The sequence below is a fragment of the Stigmatopora argus genome, chromosome 22 (genome assembly GCF_051989625.1).
Source record: "Stigmatopora argus isolate UIUO_Sarg chromosome 22, RoL_Sarg_1.0, whole genome shotgun sequence".
Taxonomy (NCBI): Eukaryota; Metazoa; Chordata; class Actinopteri; order Syngnathiformes; family Syngnathidae; genus Stigmatopora; species Stigmatopora argus.
This window is the reverse complement of record NC_135408.1, coordinates 5,427,066-5,454,294: the sequence shown is the minus strand read 5'-3', so window position 1 is coordinate 5,454,294 and position 27,229 is coordinate 5,427,066. Positions and strand designations below refer to the sequence as shown.

Below are 27,229 nucleotides of genomic sequence, written 5' to 3'. Positions count from 1 at the left end.
GCCGTACCCTTCACGCATGCGCAGTAATGATTCGAGTGTAGAGTGACGTGTTTGGCAAAAAATGTAGTTTCGTTTTCTTTCGTTACGCAAAGCTTTCCTTTTTTTAAAGAATCAAATTTGTACTATATTGTGACCGTGAATTGTAAGGTATATGTTCTATACTTTGCAACTTAAACTTGGGAAACTACGCGTTTCCCACAAAAAATAAGACTTTAACATTGTGGCAAATTTATCTTTAAAATGGTAAGTGATTTTATTTAAAAAAAACTACAATTTATTCACTTAAATGTATTCTCGTTACCCCCAAAAGCAGTGCGCAGTATTAATTCACCGCAATTTATAAGACTTTGTCACGTGACTGTGTTTTTCTTATTGAACTTCCATGATTAGATTGAGAAATGTGACGTCCTGCTACTAGGTCAAGAGCCAATGCTAACATGTTCTAAATGCTATTTGCATACACCCAGAAAATGCAACTTCCTCCATGGTTACTTCTGAGTACTTCGTTCTTGGCCGTGACCCAATAGTACGTCATTATTTCCCAACACTTGTGGGATGTATAATAACGACCAACCGGACGACTTTACGTCATGCAGACCATAAGTAAACAAACACAAGGTCAAAGATAATGCCGACTAACGCATGTTGTTTTCTCGCACAGCCATTGCGCTCCAGCCATGATCCTGCTGGGCCACAATCTGTGCCTGCCTTCACAGGTCACGGTCCAGAACATTTTCCTGGCGGCCCGGGATGCCAACGCCATCCCCAACATCTCACTAGACCCGGCCCTCGCGGCCTTCCTGTCCCTGGACTCGGCGCCGGCGTTGCAACACCAGTACGCCTCGCTGCGGAGGGGCCTAAGCGAAACACAGCGGACGACGTTTGGTGTCCGCCTTCAACAAGAGCTGAAAGGCCCCAAGGTCACGCACGGGGGCGTCGGCATCGTGGCGCTGGCTTTGTCCATGCTTTTGGACAACGTTGCCCAACAGGTTTGTAGAAATTTCCTTGGAAGATACTTTATTCTTAGAATAGATTTTTATTGTAGCAGTTGGCTGCCATTAGATAATAATATATGATATATAAAAATAAAGTTATCTAATCTAATTAAAGGCATTTTGACTGGAAGATCTGGCGACGAATGGTCGCTGACAGCCCTCCCACTCAACATTGATTGGACGCCTATTGCAGTCAATGGCAGCCAATGTTAACGACTTTATGGCAAACGTAACATTTATTCATGCACCCGGAAAAAACCCACCACGCAAGCCCAGGGAGATCACTCCACACAGGAAGGTCCGAACCTGAAATTGAACCCTCGATCTCAGAACCGTGGGGCCGACGCCCTCACCACTTGCCCACCGGGCCACCTCAAACGTAACATAACTTTACAATTTAAACTTAAGACATGAGTTGTGACCTTTTCTGTAAAAAAAAAAAAAAATCGCATTCCCATATTATAATTCATGAGTTATGTGAAATAAATTTGAATTTGTGCAAATTGCATGATAATAGTATGAAAATGTGTCAAATAAATACGTATTGTCACGTTACATAAAAAATAGCTGCTCACATTTTGGGGATAAATAGTTTGTTTCATATGTGAAAAATAATTTCCAAATTCAGCTGAGATACATCGCAGAAATTGTTTGTTGACTAAAGTTGTGGCATTCCAGAATAAATATATATATATATTTTTAGGTCAGAGGCAACAGTTCAACAGAGGCCGGTCAATCACCTCTGTTTAATCCATCCGGAAAGCTTTTTGGAATCGCAGTTTCCTCAAGAATTGGCGGGATCGCACAGAGCTACCTGAGCCTGATCCCAGGCCTCGCCAACGACCGGGAAACGATGGCCGAGACCATTGAGATCTATGACAACTGGCTCAAACTGGAAATGCTGGACCATTACCACAGGATGATTAACAAGAAGAGAATGAGTTCAGTTTCCATGCAGCAGTGGTTGACTGGAGCTGCTCTTCATCTCCATATGAGGATACACCAGGTCAGAATGTTTATTTCTGCTTTTTTATTTTCAATTTGATATATTCATGCATTCATTTTCTGAACTGCTTACCAAGGTCGCGGGGGTACCGGAGCCTATACCAACTGGGGACACCCTGAATACTAATTAAAATTGACTGTAGCGTCCAATCAATCACCCTGAACTTTAATTAGAACATTTTTTTATTTTTAAAGAATTATTTGTTGTGAATTTTTTTAAATAAAATAGGTTGACTATATTTTCATGTTTCTTGAAATACTTTTTTTTTTAAATTCCTAACTGTAACATTTTCATTTTCATATTAATTGATTGATTCATTCATTTTCTGAACTGCTTATCCTCACAAAGTTCGCGGGGGGTGCCGGAGCCTATACAATCTGGGGACACTCTGAATACTAATTAAAATTGACTGTAGTAAGCGTCCAATCAATCACCCTGAACTTTAATAAGAACATCCATTTTTTATTTTTAAAGATTTTTTTGTTGTTGTGAAATTTTTAAATTAAATAGATTGACTGTATCATGTTTCTTGAAATACTTAAACTTTTTTTTTTAGATTCCTAATTGTAACATTTTCATATTAATTGATTGATTCATTTTCTGAACCGCTTTATCCTCACAAGGATCACGGGCATTTTCATATTATTTATTCCCATTTTGTTGCTTTTGTTTTTATAAGTAATCATCCACAGCCTCAATATTTATCATGACTGGGTGGTGCTGATATTCCGCCTTTCCTTATTGTTTCGCCAGGTTCGTCTTCATTCTGTGCCATTTGGTTCGGCGGCGTCCCTTCGCTTGTCCTACAAGACGGCATTCAACCGTCTGGTTCAGGGTTACACTGTCTACCTTCACAGGAACCTTCGGGAAATCGCACCATCGGCACCCGCTCGTCACTCATCCCAGTTAAGTAGTTCAACAAACACGACCTCATCCGGACAAATGTCCTTCAATGAGACGCACCATGGGAAAGTTTCCAGAAATGAGGAATCTGTCTGGAAAGAGGGGCTTCTGCTCATCGAGCCGGGGAGAAACGTGTCTCACGGTGTGCGCCATCACCCCTGCGAGTCTCCAGCTATCCAGCAAGCTCTTGTCACACGGATCATAAATGCGCAGGACCTGGAGAACAGCAGAAGCTTTTTCTTATTCCCCCAAAAAGTCTTCCAGAAACTGCTCACACAAGTTGATGCATTTGAGATCGACATCGACTACATCGTGGATGTGGATTGACAATGAGAGAAACAGGTTTTTTTCTTAAATAAATTTGGATTTTTTTTTTTAACAAAGCTAGAATATATGCTCAGAAATTCCTAGCTCTAGAAAAATAAGATTTAATAATAATAATAATAATAATAATCCTTAATGGTAGGCAAAAGAAAAAAAACTATTTCACATTTGGGAAATATCTTCAGTGTCCCTGGGCCAACATTGCTAATGTTTTTCAGTCCCATAATTCCTGGCTGTCTGTGTGTTTATTATTATTTTTTAAATTTATTTTTCATATATTTTTACTAACAAAATTACCATCCGTGCTCATATTTGATTATATTTATAGACAATTTTCAAGCTACTTTCCCCTCTGGGGATTGGCACATCATATATCATATGCTCAATAAAATGTTAAGATGTGATGTCTAGCATCGTGTCGATGTCTCTAAAAGAGGAAAGTGAAATTAAGTATTATTCTTTTATTTTTTCTTTGTTTAGTTATTTTATTATTACTGGCTCCCATCTTTACCGTTTTTACATTGGCTACACTTTGTTTACCATTCACAGTCTGTCAGTTGTATTTTGCAATTTATTAATTATATATTTTTAACTCGAGTGTCATTAAGTGAACTTGGAAAGATTAATTATTTATAAAAATAATTTTGTATTTTCTCTGTTTTTAAAACAACATATTTATAAAAAGCCAACGAGGGATGAGCATTGTCACTTGTCGGCCATTTTGCATCAGAGCCTTCCGATGGGTGTAACATAGTGAATGGAGTATGAAGTACTTTAAAATGATCAAATTTCTATCGATTTTCTAACAGTTTAGTTTTCATAATCGTCAGGAAGAAAATAACTTAACACAAAATTAACTACATACTCAAAATGATTATATATATTTTGTTTATCTCCAGCACGAATCACAGACATGTTAATACAGTTTGTTGTAAACAAAACCTTCTAAATAGATATTACCAAGTTAAGAGTATGTTAGTAGGGAAAATCACTCACTGCAGGTTCGTTGCAAAAGAGCATAGCAGAGGAAACCACCGCTTTAAGATGGCCGCCGTTTACTGACACCGCATCTAGTCCCTTTTATACATCATGTCTCTATTACAAACGGTTATACGAAGGGGGCGTCGAAATTTCGAACTGCGCAAGCATTCAGGTTTTTATTTATGTGCGACGAAGGTTAAACTTTAAGGAATTTTCCGTGTTTATTTTAGTACACAAAGTTTCCGTCAGGTATACGAGTTGTCTTGCTATCTGTTACCTCGTTTGGTTTTACCGTCGACGCCAACAGAGTGGTAAGAAATGCAGTTCGTATGATTTCCGGCTTTTTTTTGTGATGCGACGGAGCCAAAATCGCACATTCCGAGTCAGTAAGTTCTTTTCAATGTTTATTAAAAAAAATACAGTCGGATCTAACAGACTGTGTAGTGTTGGCTTACCTTTTGCCTGAAACCGGATAAAGGCAGGTATGCGTTAACCTTTCGATGGGATGCTTTGTATATGGACAGCATTATTAGTGATGTATTATTTTATACAGCAACCTTTTGTAGTAATTTAATCAGTCGCAACTGGAGTTGGCGAAACTGCATGTCTCATTTTTAGAGTTGCCTTTTATGCAGATTGCAATTTGAGTTGGTTTCAAATGATACAACACCAAAAATACTTTGCCTCTCTTAAAGAGTCAATTCAAATGAACAGTACTACAAAGGTCTATACAACTGAATTGTACTGAAGTTTTCTTGGCACTTGTTCCCTTGTCATTTATACACAAAGGAGAAATTCTTTGCTACCAAAAGAAACCCACACACTGTCTGGACCTTTGTCTCCAGATACGGTGATGATGTCCGACTCGGATTCCGAACCCTGGGAATCTTATAATGACGACAACAGGGCCTCTTTGGTGCATAGTGTAATGACGGTGCGTTGAAATCACATATCAGGCAAAAATATTTATCTAAGAGGACTGACTCATCCTTCTTTTTTGGTATTCATTTTACTCACAGACATTTGTTGACAGTCATCCTGACCAGGTTGAGGCCAACATCAGACGTAAGCCTGCGACATGAAAAATAGTAGTTTACTTTCCAAGTTGTACTTGTCAACACAACCCTCACCGTGATGTTTGTGTGCTTAGTTCACTTGAAGGATGAATGGGACCAAATCCCTGTGGATGTCAAAAAGAAGGGGGCCCATTTAATGAGACTTTGCGGCTACTGGTTGCCCATCCTGGTGATACAGCACCCAGCTGTTGCTCGCTTTGCCTGGGGTGCGTCCCTAGGCCTGGTCAATCCAAGGTAAGTCGTTGAGACAATAGACAAGCATCCCGAAAATTATGGTAGAATTTAGCACGAGTATACTTCATTACCCAGAAAGCCCTCTTTTTGCCCGCGCATGCGCGTTGTGCGTTTCATGGTCGGAACTCGTCTGAATAAATCATTCGGTGCTCGTAGATATTGTTATACATGAAAGAGATGCAAAAAAGACATGGCCACCTGGCTTGGTCGCATCACGAAATTTTGATCGTATCTCGGGCGAATTATCCGATCGAAATTTCCGTCATAAGACGAGCATATTGTAAGACGAGCGGTCGTATGACGAGGTATGACTGTATTTTTTTTTCACACGGCTGCCGGAAAACCAGAAGTTTGTGAGTTGTGTGATCAAGTGGGTGCACTACTGCACTTTGCTCAGTTTTCCATCTGCAACGAAATTCCTTCATTTGCCCCCGGCCGCCAAAACAGCTTTTTTTTTTTTATGACAGCCAATGAGTTAACAGGGGAATGCCCCCCAAATCATCAGTAACCGAAAAACAAGAAGGATCCTGGAAAGTCCTTCAGAATCTCTAGGAAATGATCCAAAATTACCACAAGTAACCTGTGAATAGCCTAAAATGGAAGTGATGGGGAAAAAAGTAACTGACTTTGACACCCCTGGTTTACAGCCTTCTCTAATGGTCTGTTCAATATTATTATTTTTTATTCACACATTTTCTTTTTTTTTTTGTCTCCCGTAAAGGAATCCCACCATCCTGAGTTTGAAGATGCTGACAAAAATTGAAGCCCTAGACTCAATTCTCAAAGCAATTGAAGTCGGAACGGTAAGTCCAAGCTTTAGTTCTGCAATCAAATGCTCTTGTCTTCTTTACAGGTTGACAGAAAAGAAAAATGAAATTTTGAACGGCATATTGGCAGACATGAGCACGTAGCAGCACTTTGACAATCTGCCATATTAGGAACCATAGATCAGTAGAGTGTTTTTACGACTAACTAAAGGATGGATTTGAAATAAAACACATTCTATCATTGTTTCTTAATTCAAGCCCACTTCACCCCCCCCCCCCCCCATAACTTTTGGTTTTATCGGACTCGTAAAAGTTGGCTTTTTATGTCACTTTTGACTATAAACTGAACAGAAATGTTGACGTTGCCCTGCTCTGGAGTCAAATGTTTCAAGTCTGGATTTTTTCTCTTTGCCTTGTTTTTTAGTTGACAAAAGAAAAAATGCATCATTTCTTATCCATTAATCTCAAATTTCAAAGGGTAAGTCTGAAGTGTTTGCCTGACATTCTGTTAACTGTTGCAGTGGAAAATTTGATTGGGTGTTTTGGCTTGTGTATGCGTGGATTCAGTGTTTGCCAGTGGCTCTGTTCGATGGGTGCCAGTGGCTGGAGGAGACGGGGGGAGAAAACATCACTGATTGTGTCTGTCTACTGTGCCCAGACGATCTCTCCTCCTATTCATTTTTGAGCGATATCTTCCAAGACTGTAAGCCGGCTTTGTATGTTTTTTATTTTATTTCTGTCAATTTCACCCATTTGACTTTCGAGTGTCTCCTTCAGCTTTATTTCTTCATTTTTGCTTTGACTTGCAATCAATTGATAAATGAAATAATATAAAATGAAGTTCATGGCTTCCATCATTCTTTTTTTTAACAGTTACTGCAAATGCATTTTGGTTATTGGCCTCCAAACAAATATTTTCACAGCTTGGTTAGCACTAACTTGAAATTTCAGAGACATAACTTGATTTTGTGGCTCAAAATTGTCAATTGTGTGAAATCAATATTCTCATATTACAGGTAAAATCCTTAGAGCAAAAGTTGCTTTAGCAAGGAAAAATGTCCTCTTATTTTAAGTCAACATGGCAAGGTTTGGAAAAATTGTAAAATTGCTGTGAACGAATATGCTCTTTTTTGTGTTTTTCCAGTCATGACGTACCTCCTTGATATGGTGGAACACAGCGCAAAAAAAAATTATGAAATGTTAAATTTGAAGTACCCCGAGGAGATTCAAAGGGTAAGCCTTCACTCATTGGTTGCCATTGACGGCGGTAAACAGTCAATTGGATCTGGTCTGTTGCCTTTAATGTCAGTGAGTGTTTTAAATGACCACTTTTGTGATTCTCATCCAGGAAAGTGAATGTATGAAGAAATGTGGCAACACACTTTTTCAGAGCGAGAATTACCAAGACGCAGTAAACGCTTATACCAAAGCCATCAAAGCTTTGTAAGTTTTCTCCCAGCCAATTAAAGCTTACATATTATATATATTTTAGGCATACATAATTTATATATATATATATATATATATATATATATACATATATATACATATATATATACATACGTGTGTATATATGTGTATATATGTATATATATACATATATATGTACATACATATATATATATATGTGTGTATATATATATGTATATATATGTGTGTGTGTATATATATGTATATATATATCTATGTGTGTGTGTGTATGTATATATATGTATGTATATGTATATATATGTATATGTACGTCTATATGTATGTATATATGTATGTGTATATTTATATATATATACGTATATATATGTGTATATATGTGTGTGTATATATATACATACGTGTATGTATATATTTGTATATATATGTGTATATATATACATACATATATATATATATACATATATATGTATATATACGTGTGTGTGTATATGTATGTATATATGTATATATATGTGTGTGTGTGTGTTTATATATATGTATGTATATATGTATGTATGTATATATGTATGTATATATGTATGTATATGTATATAGATATGTATATATATGTATGTGAATATATGTACGTATATATGTATGTATATATGTGTGTGTGTGTATATATATATATACATATATATATATATATGTATATATATGTATATGTATAAATGTGTATATATGTGTGTATATGTGTGTGTGTATATATATATATGTGTGTATATATATATGTGTATATATATGTGTGTATGTATATATATATATATATATATATATATATATACAGTGGTACCTTGTCATACGACCGCTCGTCATACAAAATTCTCGTCTTACGGCGGAAATTTCGATCAAATAATTCGCCCGTCATGCGATCAAAATTTCGTGATGCGACCAAGCCAGGTCTTTTTTGCATATCTTTCGTGTATAACAGTATTTATGAGCACGGAACGATTAATTCAGACGAGTTTCTCCTAAGACCAGGAAACGCACAACGCGCATGCGCGGGCAAAAAGAGGGCTTTCTGGGTAATGAAGTACACTCGTGCACACAACACCCTTAGGCAATGGCAACCTTTCTCAGAATAAAACTTCATTACCCACAATCAATACGTGGGTAAGCTCAATTTCCTGTTATTCTTTCTAAAGAAAGAAGCTCCTGCGATCTCGAGGTACCACTGTATATGTATTTGTGTGTGTGTGTGTATATATATATATATATATATATATATATATATATATATATATATATATATATATATATATATGTATATATGTATGTATATGTATGTATATGTATGTATATGTATGTATATGTATGTATATGTATGTATATGTATGTATATGTATGTATATGTATGTATATGTATGTATATGTATGTATATGTATGTATATGTATGTATATGTATATATATGTATATATATGTATATATATGTATATATATGTATATATATGTATATATATGTATATATATGTATATATATGTATATATATGTATATATATGTATATATATGTATATATATGTATATATATGTATATATATGTATATATATGTATACATATGTATACATATGTATACATATATGTATACATATGTATATATATATGTATACATATGTATATATATGTATACATATGTATATATATATGTATACATATGTATATATATGTATATATATGTATTTGTATGTAAGAGGGAGCTTTTTTTTAAGATGGGAAACATGAAGAAAAATTATAAAAGTAGTTGCAAAACCAACCAAATGGTGCATTATTGCCACCTCCAACTTTTTAGATGAGCTAATGTGTGTATAATGCTGTTTTAACCATGAATAAGTGCACCGTAATAAATTCTCTCTCATCCATTAGGCCTTATAATCACATCAACTTTGGTAACCGGGCGCTTTGCTATATCCGCTTGAAGAAATATTTGTAAGTACATGTGCATGTGCTGTTTTCTTTAAAGAACAAAAATGTGAAAACTTCCTCTCTTTTTTTTAATAGAGAAGCTGCTTTTGATGGAAAACTGGCTATTTTGATCAAACCGACCTGGCTTAAGGTACTTTTCCCCCCTACTTCAGCCGTGTCATGTGTTTCATAACTGCTAAAATCACATATTTGTCTTTTTGTTTTGACTAACAAAGGCCACGTTTTAATTTTTAGGGTCACTACCGTTACTGTGAGGCTTTATTCATGTTAGGCGAAGTCCGGTGGGCCTTCTGCGCTAACACGGCGGCGCAAGATCTGTGCCAGCATGACAGCGAGGCTGTCAAAGAGCTTGAGCAGCAACGTCAGAGGTTTCAGAATGAAATCAAAGGTACACATGACTTAAATGCACTGCCGTGTATCCTTCATTTCTTCCATTTTTATTTCCAAATCAAGAATAACATTAGCCATGAATACTTTTTTTTTTTCATCTACTGAAGTATCTCCCAAAATTGCTTTTAATTTGAAAATTTTAATCTGGTGACGTCACAGTCACAATGAATACATATCTTTCAAAAACAACCTGTGGCATAATTAATGTCAGTTAACATGAAAGTAAAACTGCTAACTACTCATAGTCCTGGGTAATTTAGTTTTTGATTTAAAGTTGAAATGTAATCGAATGAATAACACAAAGATTCTTCCAAAACTTATGTTTTCCTTTTCAGTGGGGCCCTCTCAAAATATTCCCAGTGCTGCTGAATCGCAGAAGAAAAATGAAAGTTCAATGTAGGGTCCTCTGTACCTATTTTGAAAACATTTGATAATATTGTAACAATACAGAGACTTATACAATACTTATTTTCCTTCCCAGGAAACCTGAGCCTGCTAGTAAGTCCAAACGAGTGGAAACCACGACAGCAAAATGCCACGACAATGGCCGTCGAAAGCAAAACAATAATGCAAGCAATGACCTGTGCAAGGTGACTAATCCACCCGTATTCTAATCTGAACTACGCACTCAGTCGCACAATGGTTCAAGACACGCCCATTTAGGACTCTAAATACTTGTGACGTTGTTGTACTAAATGATCTAACTCATTTTGGTCCTGTCATTCCAGGGCACCGGTGAGAGAATGAACATGGAAAAGAACCCAGGTATGTTTCAGCTTGGATTTATTGGCGAACACGAGCATTCACTGCTAGTTAAAAAATGTGTTTTACACAGTTAAAGAGAAGACAACACCAGGTGTGGCTAAAAAGCAGCTCAGCACACCTAAGAAACCCAAGGTAAGAACGAATGCACACAAACAGATGCTAAGACTCTTCTTTGTCTCAAGATTAAACAAAAGGCGCAGGGCACACACTTCCATTGCCACTTATTTTCGACATGAAACAGTTTAAAATATCAGAAAATTACTTTAGTGCTTCTTTAATGTAGAAAGTCAACCGGGCTTAGTTTGAGTCACGGACAAAGAATGAAGTCAGCCCAATAATAATTAGATTAGATTAGATAACTTTATTCATCCCGTATTCGGGAAATTTCCTTGTCACAATAGCAAGAGGATGAGAATACAGACACAGAAAAATACATTTTAGATATAAATAGGTAATAAATAAGTTAATTAATAAATACATATATTAACATAAATATATGAATAAATAAATATATAAATAAATAAGCGTCTTCCTGAAAAAAATATATACATATACATACATACACATATATGTACATACATGTATACATACGGTTGGTCTTAACATTCAGCCATTTGTTTTGTTAAAGAGCCTGACATCTGACACCTGTACAGGTACAGCAACAGTGTATTCCTATTTTCTCTAGTTCCTTCTTACTTTGACAATCGTTAATAAATGGTTGCGCTTGAGAGTGGTCATTTTTAGGGTTGGAATCTTTATTTTCTCCCTTATCTAAGGGGTAATACCGTATTGATTCGAATTCTTACCACTATATGACGCCAGATATCTTTACAGTGAATTCTGAACACTTTGATGGGTCATTGAATTGAATACATGTATTGTCATTATACAAGTATAATTACATTTAAAGCTTCACCATATTTAATCAATAAATAAGTAGTCAAGATAAATAAGTGGTCACATAAATAAGTAGTCGGGAATAATAAGTGACTAAACTGGTTAGCAGCCTATGAAGTTTTAGTGCAAGTACAAGATAAGAAATTAGTCTAGATGAGGTCTTCCTGTTTGATTATAAGACCCACTATTACCTCATTAGGTACTTGAATGAATTTGATAGATTGGACTTTAATGAGCCACAACAAGAAGTATAAATAAGATATTTATTATTCAGTAGGCAGCCAAATCTGATGTCTCTTTTCCTCTCTCTTTCACTTGTGCAGTGTTAATGTTGTCTCCAGTTTGAACTTGTATGGTAGAATCTCCCTGCAATCGTGTTCTCTGACACTCACTTTCAATTTCGTATTCTGAAGAAAAATTCTCGTCACGTGATGGAGAGTCTGGACTTCTGTTTTCCTTTTGACTCACACTCCCCTCCCCCCCCTGGTGGATTGTTACCTTCCATCATGTCATTAATTTTGTGTAAAATCTGTGATAATGGGGCTTTAAATATTCTACTTTTCACTTGGTCGTTTGAACAAGCCGTTTATTGCTTTAATTTTGCAATTGGTTTTTACTCTAGAAGCCGTTCAACCCCAATACGCAAACCCCTGTTTGCAAAGAGGAGTTGAGAGGTATGATAAAGAACGCTTGTGATGCTCTCAGCAGCAAGATCGGTTACAATGCGGAGAAAGGCTTCAGGCATGTGCTGGAGCACCTGGAATGCAACAAATTAGAGGTGAGCAAGATGTTACGGTGCTGCTGGAGAGGTTTATTGTTTTGATGTATCTGCAATTTGTTTTTGAACCCCCCTAAAAAACAGGATGGCATTTTCTCGCCACTGGACGAGCTATTGTTGCTTTATGGCTGCGTGTCTGCCCTGATTGTCATCGGCAAGCTTGAGGTAACTAAAAAGCTCGGAACTTGTATCAGGATTCTTCTTTGTGAGATACCTTTTTTTTTATTTTATTTAAGAAAATATGTATATCATTGGAGCTTGGACTGGGTAATTTAGCCTTAAAAACGATAGCAAATTGGAAACCTTATTTTTATCATGTATTTTTGTATTTCTGTACTGAAAACATTCATTCATTTTCTGAACTGCTTATCCTCCAAGGGTCACGGGGGTGCTGGAGCCTATCCCAGCTGACTATGGGCACCAGGCAGGCAGGGGACACCCTGAATTTCTGGACAGTCAATCACAGGGCACAAGGACAACAAATCATGTTCGCACTCAAACCTAGGGGCAATTTTGAGTCTTCAACCTTGCTTACAATGCATATTTTTAGAATGTGGGATGAAACCGGTGCACCCAGAGAAAACCCAAGCGGGGGAGAACATGCAAACCCACCTGGGATCGAACCCTCGACCTTAGAACTGTGAGGCCGACGCACTCACCCCTTGCCCACCGTACTGAAAACATAAGAAACTTTTTTTTCACAGGCATGTAATTGCCCAGTCCTAATTTTAGCACATATTCCTGTGGTGTTTTTTTTAATTTTTTTTAAAAAAAATTTTAATGTGCAATCCATTTTTCACCAATGCTTGTGTTTGCTTTCTTGCGTTGTGCAACAGAAGCTCACAGAAGCAAAAAAACTCCTGGAGAAGATTCAATCTTATGATGAGAGGGGTTTTCAGTGTCTGGTTTACTACGCTTATGGAAAAATTTACCAACGAGAGAACAAGTACGGTGACAATTGATGTTAAAGAATCTGATGTGAATTTGTCTGACGTTGAATTGAAGTATTTTAAAGTTGATCTTGCTGTCAGGTTTGCAGTCGCGCAGGGATATTTTCAAGATTCCTTGCAGATTGTGAAGAATCAGATAATCCCGTGTAAACTAACCTGGCCGCTAACAAAAGAAATTGTTAAAGAGACCGATCCGGAATATTTTGAAGTAAGTTTACAACGCTCAGTGCGAATGCATAGTGCGCAACTTTTTCTGATTCCTATTCAATGTTTTGGCTTTAGAAAATTCTAGAAGACTGCATACATTCGTGCAAATATCCTCCTCAACCCGATGGCGTTTGTCGTTTGGAGAACTGCCTCGGCCCTTGCAAAAACATGTATCTCACCGACCCGGAATCTAAAGTAAGTGTCCACGTCCAGAGCCGTTTTGTGGTGCTAATAAAACACTGACACTTTCCCTGCACCTCCCAGGGTTTCGTTCAGTTGAAGTGCAGCCAGGAGTGTCTCATTGAATACCACAATGCTTGCTGGAAAGCGCATAAGCCGGAGTCTTTTGAGAAAAGCAACACGGTAATGTCTCTTAAAGGTACAGTGCTCCTGAGGACATTCAACAAATTTATTCATTTTGTCTTACCCACAATATGCAGCCATGTCCAACTCCGGACTGTTCTGGCGTAATCTCGTCTGTCAAAATGATTGACCAAACGGGTTTGGTGAAACATACGATTGTCCTTGACCGAGTGGCAGAGAGTCCAAAAAAAACAAAAGTCATTCAGAAGTCTAAGGGGTGAGGATTGAATGTTGATCAAGTTGATATTAAATGAAGTTGTCAAACATAAAAAGCATGTTTTCATTCCAGTGTGAAGGAGAAGAAATGTTTTAAAAGAGAAAATAAGAAAAGCTTGGAAAAAAAGGTTGGCGGCAGCGATGAGACTCAAGTGCCCAAAATCAATACCATTAAGAAGCCTCAACAAAACGGTACAGTAGTTGGCCATCACCACTATATCTTTAACATGGAAGGATGCTTTCACTTTTGCATGATGCTGATATATATATATATATATATATATATATATATATATATATATATATATATATATATATATATATATATATATATATATATAAATATATATATATATAAAATATATATATATATATATATATATATATATATATATATAAATATATATATATATATAAAATATATATATATATATATATATAAATATATATATATATACGTACGCACGCACACACACACATATATATAGATATATATACGTATATATATCTATATATGTGTGTGCGTACGTACATACATATACATACATATAAATATACATATACATACATATAAATATACATACATATAAATATACATATACATACATATAAATATACATACAAATCTACATATACATACAAATATACATATACATACATATAAATATACATATACATACATATAAATATACATACAAATATACATATACATACATATAAATATACATACATACATATAAATATACATATACATACATATAAATATACATATACATACATACAAATATACATATACATACATATAAATATACATACATATAAATATACATATACATACATACACATAGTTTTAAGGTTGAGTACTAACATTATACTGAAAGGTAAAACTAATCAGTGAAATTTCATGAGCAGGTGGTAAAACATCACGTTTTGAGTCATATTAAGCATCAGTGTTAAGATTTGGTATAAAAGTATAGCCCACATATGAGTGTTCCCACTCATTTTTCTTATGTCTGGACATACAGACAACCTCCCTGAGTACACTGAGAACCAGTGTGAGCAACATCACATACCTGTCAATTTATACGGTTTTCACGTATTTTATACGTTTTTTGATCATTTCAAATTGTGTACGACGGCGTATAACAACTTTTGGACGGGATTTTTTTTTAAGTGCGTTTTTTGTAAAACCGATCTCGAACATTACACATAACCTAAAATGTGTTTTCCTCATATTGATCAGACGTCCCAATCATTTAAAAAAAAAAAAACCATTATTTTTAAATATATTCGTATAAAGAATAAAAACTGAAATGCACTGACTATGGACTATATTGTACACTTGATTAAACAACACTAATAACAGTAGCAGTTTTTTTTTTACCTAGGTCTACAATGTCTTCTGTGTCTGTGCTTGCGACTGCAACCAAGGGAATTTCCCGAATACGGGATGAAATAAAATCTTATATTTGAGTGCCATTGAAGTGAATGATATCAACTAGTCTTCCCAGTCAAAATGGATGGGATGCTTACCATGGTTAATTGCAGACACTGAGTTCATTGAATGCCCGATAAAGAGTAAATGACACATGTCCTTTTCTAGCATGGCGGTTGTACCAAGATCGAGTCCTCCTGCAAATCCACCAGATGATGCAGCTATTCCGCCAGGAAACGGGTCTCAGCGGGTCTGCCGTGAGCGCCAGCCTGAGGCCCTGGCTGGAGTTGGACTCGGCACGGGGGGACCACCTTGCCAGCAAGATGCTCAACTGGGAAGAAGAGCCTCTAGAGAAGGCTGTGGAGTTGCTCCTGGAAAGAAAGAACCGAGTTTGGGCACGCATCTTCATCCATCTAATGTCGAGCACTTTGCAAATTAATCCGGAGCTCAGCCAATGGGCGGGACGGCTCAACGATGCAGGTGAAAACTCGGTTCTTTTTTTAGGATTAGATTGCATCTGCGTCTCGAATAACTTGTTTCCTGTCTTGTATTCCAAGATCTGAAGGCTGCCAAGTCCTTCATCGAACACAACGCAGACTCCCTAGATGAGCTCGACTTGACCCCGCTGTTGAGCTTTGTCCCTTTAAAGGAGATGATCTCTAGTAGCTCCAATTTGGTTTCAGGCAACGGGCTGATTAATTATGTTAAGCAGACCCTGCCGCATGAAATGAGAATTTTTATCTGGACTTTAGAGGAGCATAAAGATCTTTATGTCTCCTGTAACGCTTCACTGGATAAATATTTTGATATGATTGGTATGTATGCGTGTCATGAAACGTCATTTTTTTCCCCATGATGCCATCATGTGATTCTCTTTTGTTCTTTGTTTCAGATGGACATTGTGCAGTTTTAAAAAAGTCTGATAATCAAAATGTAAGCACCACAGGAGTCCTTACCCTAAATTCTGCGCTATGGAGCATTCCATTACATAAAAGCCACACCCGACGAAAAGTCCACTTGCTAGTATTGCTTATTAAGATGTTAACTCGAAAGATGGTGTCCTCTTCAATATATAAATCAGTTAACAGCCGGCTAGCTTGGTTTTAGCGCATTTGATGCCTGTTCGTTCAAAAAAATTAGCCATTATTAGCCTCAAGTAAGCATGCTCATCAGCCTGTAAAAATCCATAAATGAGGGCTAGAGAAAAGTAGTGGCTTAAATTCTGAAAAATAGATACTTTTAGCCTTCTGCACTGTATTGTCTGCTCTGTCAAGTAATCCTTTTTTCCATTTGACATCTCTCATTCAGAGCTTTCCTGCTAACGTTAAAAGTCGAGGTCGTAAGAGGAAGAATCAAAGAGTAAGGCTGAGTCATTTATTGTATTGGGTGGTCCTTAATGAGCCCATTGTTAAATGTATCAAACTTCTCAGGTTGTAGAAAGGCTTAATGTACCAAGGTCAGAAGAATATGAAGGGGACCACGAAGAGCCAATGTAAGCTACATTGCTAATTCCAAAATTTCAAAATCCATCGACTAATGATCATTTTACTCGACAGATATTCCCTTGACCCGAACAATCCATTCAGGGTTCCCAGAAACCTTGAAGTCCAGGTGGCCAACTTTGAGGAACAGTACAATAGAACCAAACGCACAAATTTGACATTTTTGGACAACAATCCGGATCCGATCGAGGAAAATTTATACAGGTGAGTGCGAGCCGTGCCTACTCGGCGTGACAGTCATTGACGGAGAGAAAATTTGGCTGCCATTGGCGACGATTGCCATCCACTCCATTTTGACTAGGGGTTTGGCAGCAATTATTCACTACAAGCTCACTTTAAAAATAATGTTTTCTTCTCCATGTAGTTACTTCGCACAGATTCTTAAGAAACATGGCCCTCTCCATGCTGACGACCCGTTGCTGTTGGGAGAGATGGAAAATTTCCCACCTGAGGCTCTGGCTAAAATTGAAAAAGCAGGAGGCATTAAAGGCTTCCTGGAGCAATCCCTTCGCTTCATAAGCTTCGGCGCCCTCGTCGCCCTGGCCGAGCACGCGGTCGTCCTACATGACTTCAGCAATCACTGCTCAAAATCTTCTGACGCATCATCACCCATGAATCTTAATATCGTGGTGCCCGATAAAAGTATTCATATGGACGAAGGAATCAAGAAGCAAGAATCTATGGATCTTTATACTAGCGATGAATCCTGCAAAAAAGATGCAGAAGTACAGGTAAGATGGAAACATTTCATTTTTTTTAATAAACTTAAATGATAAGTTGTTTGTAACAAAACAGAAAAATTTAGTCAACAAATGAGATTTTAAAGTTGTGCTGTATGGATTTCAAATAAATGCTTAGCTTGTGTTCCCTAAAAAAAATATATATATATATATAAAAAAGGAATCTAAATTGAAATATCAAAAATAGTTTTTTTCCTAAAGGCTTCTGGCAAAAAAGCTTGTGTTCCCTAAAAATATATATTTAAAAAAAGGAATCTAAATTGAAAAATCAAGAATAGTTTTTTTCCTAAAGGCTTCTGGCAAAAAAAAGTCACGAATGTAATTAAAAAAATTTTTTTTTTATGTTTTCACGTATTTTAACTGACAAATGATTTTTTTTCTGCTGAAATCTGAGTGAATAGATTGTAACTTTGAATCAACTTTTTTAATAATAAAAGAAAAAAATGGATAAAGATAGGATCCTATCACGCACATTTCCGCCATGTTTGTTAGATCTAATGTGCTTAAAAGAGGAAATACCTTGTCACGTTGAGTAAGTGTCAAATTGAAAATGATTCTTCTGGTGCCGTAGGAAACAAACTTGCTGCTAGTGACTATATTGGTTAGAAAATTCTGGAAAAAATATCCAATAAAATTGAAATATCCAATAAAACTGCACTTTTTCCATCCATCCACAGACATATCAAACCATCAAAAACTGCGTTGCCATAAACACGGAACCTTTGCAGCCTTATGAGAGCGTCCATGTGAGTTCTTGTGTATAAGTTATCATCCAGATGTCATACCAACTCATTTAACTGTCTTTTTTTCTCCAGGGTGACATTAACAACAAAGTAAAGAGCATTAGAGTTATGGATAATTATATAAGGCAAATACAAAAAGAAAGCGAGGAAGTGGATCAGAAGCACCATGTGACCTTGGAGTCCTTGAACAAAGAGATCCAAGAAATCAGTACCAAAACAACAGTAAGAAATGCGGATTTGGTGTATCTGGCGCATCTCTAATTACCCTCTCTCCTGTACTTCCTGTTAAGGTCACCCACAAAGAGTTGACCATGTTCCAGCAGAAGCTTAAGGAAGAGGTCAAGAATGGTCAAAAAGAGAAGGCGGCCAACCAGGAGGAGTTGAAGGCCCTCAAAATGGAAACGGAAAAATTAGTAGGGGAAAATGCGAGGTACGGAAATCCAACAGAGCCTAAAATTTGAAATGTCTTTAATAAACTTCAGGTTTTATTTGATTTTACGCAGTCTCACCAAAAGAATTAAAAAAGGAAATGACTGCTATAAAGCCAAGTTCAGTGAATTATTGGAGCTCAGGTACATTTTAGTTTTCAAATAGGTTAGACCTCTTGTTATCGTCAATTACTGGATACGTATAATTTGTTATAATTCCGTTTTCAAGTAACCATTTAGCAGCTGAGAAGATGAGTCTCGAGGATAAAATCGAACGCTACAAAAACTCCGTAGCTGTGGCGACGAGCAGGTCCCATGCCTCCCAAGTAAGCTTTTCAAAAAATGTTTAGGGGCTTATCTCCTTTTTATTTTGGAGAAATCTATTTTTAAGTGAAAGAACAAAACTCCCTAATTTGCTTCCTCAGTTGTCCGTGTTGAAAACCAGTTGGGATCAGCGTCTTTACGGCCTCAACACTCAACTCAAAGATGCCAAGATTTTCCTGACCAAGTTGGATGAAAATGTGCAGCGGTAAGGAAGTTTTTAACCCTTTTTAGAACAGGTGGATATTTTTGCTGCTTATAGAAACGGACCTGGTGTCCAAATATGAGTCATGTCAACCAAAAGGTTCATGTTTTATTTACAAGTGGAGTTTTCCTGAGCCAAAATACCATACATATCCTTGAATTGTCTCCGTCTTAACCCTAGAATAGTGTTGGAATAATGATTAATACCATTAAATAATTATTAGTCATATTTAATTAAAATTGGAAGACATCTTTCAACATAACTGATTACAACTTGCAAGGAGGATACTCATAACGCGCCTTCCTTCCTGAGCATTCTGACGTGCAGTATATTCTTCATCGTATTTAGTCGCGACAAACGGAAAACATTTCATGTAATCTGATTCAAAACAATTGCATAGGAGAATAACACCCTGGAAGGTTAAAAAAACAACTGTGTTGCCAAAAAACAACTGCGTAAGAAATTGCAGAAGTAAGCATAATCATTTGTTTGTAAGGTAAACTGCCGGCGTCCCAGACAAAACAATTTATGAGTTTCTTCGTAGATCTTCATTGCGACTTGCATCTGGGTGTCTGGGTTGCGAGGTCTATCTCCCAGTAAACAGTCCTTGGAGGGTGAGGTGTTATGTCAACAAGCTGGAGCAAGCAGGGTGACCTCGAGTTTGCCCCAGTCTCAAATTAAAGACACTCTTATACAAAAGTAATTAAAATGCATACATCTATAATATTATCCAGAATAACCCCAACAAATAGTAACACTCTATTTAAGGGGTTACCTTTCACGCTTCTGAAAGAGGGTTACCATGGTTACCGGGGGAAAAATGGGTACCCTTCATTGCACCGTCTTGCTTAGGACCCCTTTTTCCCCCTGGTAACCATGGTAACGCTGTATTTCAGAAGCGTGAAAGGTAACCCCTGAAATAGAGGGTTACCAATCTAGGGTTAAAGGACAAGACGGGTGGGCAAACTTTTTGACTTGCGGGCCAGAATGGATAATAAAATTTGATAGAGGGGCTGGGCCAGGAGCATTTGGACACGCAATGTAATTTATCAAACCTGGGGATTGAAATGTAAGAAAAAAGACACAATTAAAGGTGAAAATTTATTTTCAAATTTACTTTAGACTAGTTCGCCATCTATCGGGGAAACGAGGGTATTGCAGGGGGAAGGGAAATGAATGAGGTCATTGATTTTTACTATAATTTGGACAACGTCGGCGGGCCGGATTAAAAAGCCTAACGGGCCGTATATGGCCTGCGGGCCATAGTTTGCCGGTCACAATGTTGGACATCCCCTCCATTTTGAATGTAGTGTCAAAATGATAAACGATGAGTGCAGCTGGAAAGGTTTTAGGTGATGCTGTTCTATATTTCTTTTGATTTCAATTCAAATTGCAGATTTCCACAACTGGAAGCGTACAGACCAAACGCGAGGGCAAAAGTACAAGAAGTGGAGCAGAAAATTGCCACCACTAGGGTACATAGGTTGACATAAATGGTACACTGACGTTGATACAATGGCTCACGGCTGTCATTTTATCCACAGGCCTCATACGAGAAGGAGCTGTTGCAAGTCAAAAATGGCAAAAGGGTCACGGAATTGCTTAGCGTCAACCAGACCGACACAGAGGTCTCTCCGGTGAGGCGTCGAGGTAGAAAATTGTTTACTGTTGGACACTTTCCTGACCTTGGTATCTTGCATCAAACCTTGCAGTTGTGTTCAGGAATAGCGTCACTTAGCATTGGGCCCTCGAAGCAGGCGGCGTCGGAGCCAAAAACTCGGAGACTGGCCTTAAATATCATGCTTACGGAGGCAGAAAAACAACTGGGTACCATGTTTCCCAACTACAATAGGTGAATACCAAATGGTTTTTCAATGATTTTGGTGTGGCCTGCGAAATCCGATGCACCGATGACATGTTTAGAGAATGTTGTTTTAGTTTTCTTTAAAACGATCATGTATTTAGTCATTTAAAAAAAGCACCTTTTTTAAAAAATGTCAATGAAAAAAAATATTATTCACATTTTCATTTTAAAAGGATAAACAAAGAACAATTTAAATCCACTGTTAAATGTTTTGGGCCTTTGTGCCCTTTTAAATAAAAAAATTATATGAAAAAAAAGGAAAAATATTTGCTATTAGCTTTTTCAGTGCTGTTAAAGATGCTAAACATCCAATCAAGTTACTCCTTTTATCCTTCTGCTTATAATTTGTTAGTCTTTAGTAGACGTTTAATCCATGTGAAGTGGGAGGGCTGGCAGCAAATGAACAGCCCTCCACCTTCGATTGGATTTGATGTCAATTGCTATCATAGGCAGCCAATGGAATAAGAGACCTCCATCTATAAAAAAATTAAAAATCCTCGGGTTTTGTTAATAGTTTCAAAATAGTAAACAATGCAGAAAATTTGACACCGATGCTCTTCACTTAAAAAACCTTTGAACTGTAAAATGATGTTTTTGGCCTTTTTCTTCCCTCTAGGTCTGACTTTAAGAAGTTTTTCAAGGAATCGAGCTGGTCGAACGGCAGCAGCTTGAACTTGCAGGAAGTAGTCAACATTGTGAGCCAGAAAATTTTGGACAGTCAGGTAGACCGTTTCAAATCAATCGTCTTACCTCGTCTTCACTACTTACGTTGGACCGCTTCCCCTCAGGGGGCTACTGCGATGGCAACCCCGGACTTGGACCCGCCTCGGGTCTGCTGGAAGACAGTATACCAAAAACCAGCCCAACCCAGAGAAGTAAGGGCAAAAAAAAAAAATTCTATTGAGAATGCCTGGTTTGTCAAAATGAGTTTCTCAAAGGTACTTGTAATAATTGCAGTTAAACTTGGACGACCCTTGTATCATCTGTCTTGACGAAATCAGACAAGATGATCGGCGTGTTATTGAGTGTGGACACACGTTTCATAGCAAGGTGAGATGCCGGTCTTCCCACTTCAAGCTTCAGCAACTTGACTCAAGTCGTGTTTGTGTCCAGTGCATCAAGCAGTGGATGATGAACAACAGCACGTGTCCCACCTGCCGCCAGCTTGCCTTGCCGCCTGACGACTTCCCCGCGCTGCGCAGTTGCAGGCGCAAAGCCCCTTAAATCACCATCTCAACTTGTTCTTTTTAATTGTTCCCTTTTTGCTTTTAGGTGGTTTTTAAAAACAAACAAACAAATATCCCATTGCTTTTTTATTTGTCACACAAAGTACAAATTTACTCAGTTTCTCTCATGATCATTTTCCATTTTTTTTTTAAATCGGGCAAAAAAAAAATCTATATATACATAAATATATATACACATATATAAACATACATATATGGTCAATACTTCTATCATTTGAGTGTCAGAGCACAATATACAGATAGCCCCTCAGTTTTAAAGTGCATCAGTGCTCCAATGAAGAGTCATTCAAATTAAACAATGGATTTCTTTACTCAGTTTTTGGGTCACGGTTCTTTTCCAAGTTGGTGTGTGCGTAAAGAAGTTTTTGTTTTTTCTGTCAATCAAAATGATCTTATTTTGCTTGTAAGCAAAAACATTCTGAAATGTCTTGAACATGACTTACTTCCCTTATTCCTTAATTTTATACATTAGAAAATGCAGTAGTACGATACCAAAACATGCAGTGCATAAGGGCATATTGTTGGGTATAAAACACTACTTGTTCCCTCTCTAAGCTACGAGCCTACAAGAAAATAAATATTAACAATACGCTAAAATATCCAAGTTGTATTGTAAAAAGCCACGATACATGTACGCATAGTGGTACCTTTTCTTTCTAAATGGAACCCGGAAAGTGGCCAATTTTGGTCATAAAGAAAAAGCTTAACTCCGTAAAGCGATCGAATGTTTAACGCCGCGAGTGAAAGATTTCAACAAGTGCCCTATAAAGAGCTAAAATGCGACCCCTCACAGTATTACTCTGTTAAATTGAGGTAATAATTCCCATCGCTGCTCTTCCTTTGTATTATTGTAATATATACATGATATATACGTCCCGCGGAGTCCAAACTTTCCGAGTGTTCAAGAGTAGCTAATTGTATCTGTCTTCCAAGTGGAGACACATCTGAACCAAAAATTGCAAAAAGTCACAGTCCGGGTTCCTGGTGAGTAAAAGGTATCACTACGCGTCACTGATAAAAATATCTACACTCTATACACAGGCGCAGTTGAGCAGTCATGTTATGGAACGCCTCCTGGAAGAAGGAACGTAGGTCACGTGGAGCGAAAGCACAGCTTGGCCACGGACGAGAAGAAGCCCAGGCCCTTGCCGCCTTTGGGTCGCTCCCTGCGGACGGCCAGTTGACTTTGGAGGAGCGTGAAGAGGGCGTCGTCGAAAGACGCCTCGTCCTCCGTCACCGCCTCCATTAGTTTACTCGGCGAGCCAAAGTGGGCTAGCATCTTCTTGACCACGGGTGCGATCACCTCCTCCAGGTTAGCCATGGTGTCGATGTTGCGTATGTAAGACGGGCTGATTTCCTCCACCGCCCTGCACGACAGATGCTCCACCACCACCATCAGGTTGTCCGTCTTCAGGGACTGCTTGCACTTCCTGGGAAGGCGCTGACCCAGCTGCGTGGCGAGCGTGTACGCCAGGAGGCGTGTCATCTTCAGGTTGAAGGACGCCGTGCGTTCCCACCTGCACGACGGGTCGGTCGACGGCTCCGAGACCTCGGTGAGCGGCGAGCGCTGGGAGGTCAATTGCGTTTGACGCGAGCCAGAAGCCTGGGAGAAGGTTTTCTGCGTGCCATCGTCGTCTTTGAGAGGGGTCACTCGTCGGCTCTTGGGGGTGATCTGGTCTTCGCCCGTGTTGAGGGCCGTGACCACCAGCTGGTTGATCTCGCTGACGGCGCCGGACACTTCGTCGGCGTACGTCTCCTCGCCTTGCGGCTCCGTTTCTATCCAGAGGAGCAGCTGTTGAAGGAACCTCCAAGCCGCGTCCTCGGTCATGGCGTACAAGACCTCGGGGGAGAACTTCTGCCCGCCGTCCCAGTGCTTTTTCCCACGCCGGCCCCACAGGACCGAGTCCATGAAGGGCGTGTTGGAACGGCTGGAGGGTACCTCGTAGACTTCGCTTTGAGTCGACATGATGTACTCGTACAGGCGGGCGGAGAGATCTTGGGAGAAGGTCCGGAGCTTCTCGTCGATGTAGCGCTTGACCTTGGCTTCGCGGGCTTCCGGCTCCATCTGGTTAAGGTCGTCGAACATCTTGGCCACCCTGTCCTGGATGGCCTCGAACTCAAAGACGGGATTCTGCGAAGGCCTGACATGTAGCGTGCTGGACCTGAAGATGCCCCCTTTGGAATCCCTGGGGGACTTTGGCTGATCCAGCCTGAGGAAGACCAGACACGCATCTTGGTTCTTGAAGGCGCGTTTGAGTCCTCCCAGCATGCGCGCAAACTGCATGCGCGCAAACTTGAAGAAGCGAAATCGCCGTAGTTTGACGTCGCCGTCCAGACTGGTTTTCTCCTGCGACTTGAAGAAATTCTTGACTTTGTTACAGATGAGCTTTAGATTGAGGTTGAAGCGAGTCAAGCGACTTTCCACGCGATCGCCCGAGCCGCGGAAGGGCTCCTGGATGATGCTTTTGGTGATGTCGATGGCCGCCACCAGAGCTTTCTCTTTAGCCGATTGTTCGCTCACGTCCAAGGAGCTCTCGATTTCGCTGGCTTTGGTGCTCCTGCTGGCTTTCGACACATCCGTCGTGCTCTCCCTCTCGCTGGATTTGGCCCTCTTGCTGGCGTTGGACCACTTCAACAGGATCCCTCTCACGGCGTCGGTCATGTCGCAGGCCTTCATGCCAGAGCGACCGCAAAGCACCACGCAGGGCGTTCGCGCCTTGGCGAACACGTGCCTCAAGTACTCCACGGCCTGACGGAAGATGGAGGCCAGGTTGCCCACGCTGGACATGGTGCCGCGGATGAAGAGGATGGGGTCCTTGGGCCACTCGGTGGTATTCTTTGCCACGGACAGGGCCGACGTCACCCGATGCTTCACCTCGGACTCCACCAGCGTGGTGAGTTCCGTCGCGCCCTCGTACTTTTGAGGCGGGAGGTCCAGGGCGGCGGCGAAGGTCTCGGTGACGCACTCGCTCAGCTTCGGACTGCATCGGTCAATGGCGTTACTTACCTGCCAAGTAGAATTTATTAGTGCTGTTTTTCTTTTTCTTTTCAGTTTTCTCTATATCTCCGCTTTTATACTTTTACAGCCTACATTTTACCATGGATTGTGTGTGCAAAAACAAACCGGTGAAGGTAATTCTAAGCTTAGGAATCTTCAGTGAAAAGCAACAATACTGGTAAGTTTTCAGTCATCTTTTTTTTTTTTTTGTTAGTTGATGTTAGTTAGCTTCATCAAATATTTTGATACTTGATGTATGTTGAGCCAAAGAAAGCTATCTCAAAAACAAGATACAAAATTTGATTTATGCATTGTAGAGTAACCAAAAACAAGATACAAAATTTGTGATATGCCAATTTATCTTTTATGTAGAGTAACTGGCAGTTAAAATTAATTATTAATCTAGATTCACTACTTTTTCTGTTTTTAATTTGCGGAATTGTAAATATATATATATATATATATATTTTTTAAAGTAAATAATTATTTTCCCCTTTCGCACCTGAGCCTGAGATGATTGTCCGCACAGGTGCTCGGTGATGGCAGGCTGGAGCTGTCGCACCACCTCGGAAGAAATTCTCTGGATCACATCGGTGATGGTGTCGGCCAGGACGGCTTTGGTCTCCGAATCAGGGGTCCCGTACACAAGCAGAGCCCACTGGGACGAGGAGACAAGATTGAAGCGGGACTTCACCAACTCCAGGATGGCGTCCACCTTGATTAAACGGTCCGTCTCCATCTCGGGGTCGCTTCGGTGGGCAGAACAGGCGACGTCACGTGTTCGGGTTAACTACATTTAGGCTGCGCAGAACTATATATAGAATGTCGCGCATTCATGAGTGGTTCTGTCAAATTTCATCCACCCGGTGAAGCTTGATCTTTGTACAAAAGGTGACATCACCGGCGAACTTTAGACGTCTTGCTGTGGTGGGCCATGACCAGCCGTGACGTCACTTCATTTACGATTTGACTTCCTGTGTTGTGGTGCCCTTGTCTTTCCTCAACTACTGAGTTAGGAGAAACATGTCAGCGCTCTTTTGAGTTTTTCCCACTACGTCACACGTTTTAAATAATGTGAGCCAAGTGTTCTTTTTATTTATCTTTTTTTTTTTCTTGTTTGTTTCCCCCAAGAGTTCGTCAAACTTAACAGCGTGTGTCCTACCTGAAGACCCCCTTGCCATGTGTACTTAATGGGAAATGACCAATTAGAAAAAAAAAGTCAAAGTTTTAATCATCAAACAGATGAATTACAGATTTTTCCATAATGAATATTTCCATATAAAATGGAAAAGTTGCTTTTGAACCCTTTCATACGAGGTTTTATTTTTTAACCCTTGCGAGGAACTGTCCTCATTAACTCATTGACTGACATTGATATCGATAGACGTCCAATTCATTTTGACTTTAAGCTAAAATTAATTGGATTTTTGGCCCTGTGAAAGGCATGTAATAAGTTACATAAAAACAAACAAACACAAGTTTTGAGTATTGTTTTTGTT

General features: G+C 38.8%; 3 protein-coding genes across 4 annotated transcripts; 2 read left to right on the top strand and 1 right to left on the bottom strand.

The window, feature by feature from the left end:
* The first annotated feature begins 18 nt into the window (after positions 1-18).
* LOC144067932 (uncharacterized) lies at positions 19-3,632 on the top strand. Its single transcript, XM_077592018.1, has 4 exons — positions 19-243; positions 662-989; positions 1,699-2,001; positions 2,755-3,632. Exons 2-4 carry the CDS (start codon positions 678-680, stop codon positions 3,229-3,231), a joined length of 1,092 nt encoding a protein of 363 aa, XP_077448144.1. The 5' UTR covers positions 19-243; positions 662-677; the 3' UTR covers positions 3,232-3,632.
* A 690-nt stretch (positions 3,633-4,322) lies between these two features.
* On the top strand, positions 4,323-23,043 carry ttc3 (tetratricopeptide repeat domain 3). 2 transcript variants are annotated; one of them, XM_077592009.1, is made up of 44 exons: positions 4,323-4,595; positions 4,999-5,143; positions 5,229-5,274; positions 5,360-5,519; positions 6,241-6,322; positions 6,711-6,764; positions 6,854-6,989; positions 7,431-7,519; positions 7,635-7,729; positions 9,622-9,684; positions 9,757-9,811; positions 9,916-10,069; positions 10,407-10,467; positions 10,553-10,661; positions 10,800-10,836; positions 10,907-10,968; positions 12,356-12,511; positions 12,596-12,676; positions 13,348-13,457; positions 13,543-13,669; positions 13,744-13,863; positions 13,933-14,031; positions 14,109-14,248; positions 14,321-14,439; positions 15,851-16,162; positions 16,240-16,497; positions 16,575-16,615; positions 16,991-17,041; positions 17,113-17,174; positions 17,239-17,388; positions 17,549-17,915; positions 18,602-18,670; positions 18,740-18,889; positions 18,958-19,097; positions 19,171-19,239; positions 19,325-19,421; positions 19,521-19,624; positions 21,018-21,096; positions 21,166-21,258; positions 21,334-21,473; positions 22,102-22,207; positions 22,274-22,360; positions 22,443-22,535; positions 22,599-23,043. In XM_077592009.1, the coding sequence occupies exons 2-44, from the start codon at positions 5,063-5,065 to the stop codon at positions 22,707-22,709; spliced, it is 4,815 nt and encodes a 1,604-aa protein (XP_077448135.1). In that variant the 5' UTR covers positions 4,323-4,595; positions 4,999-5,062; the 3' UTR covers positions 22,710-23,043. The 2 variants fall into 2 exon arrangements, with proteins under 2 accessions (XP_077448135.1, XP_077448137.1); XM_077592011.1 differs by having other exon boundaries at positions 4,324-4,595; positions 5,055-5,143.
* Positions 22,786-26,814, bottom strand: LOC144067926 (uncharacterized). Its single transcript, XM_077592013.1, has 2 exons — positions 26,233-26,814; positions 22,786-25,739 (listed from the first exon to the last, which is right to left on the bottom strand). The coding sequence occupies exons 1-2, from the start codon at positions 26,467-26,469 to the stop codon at positions 23,826-23,828; spliced, it is 2,151 nt and encodes a 716-aa protein (XP_077448139.1). The 5' UTR covers positions 26,470-26,814; the 3' UTR covers positions 22,786-23,825.
* Positions 26,815-27,229: the final 415 nt, after the last annotated feature.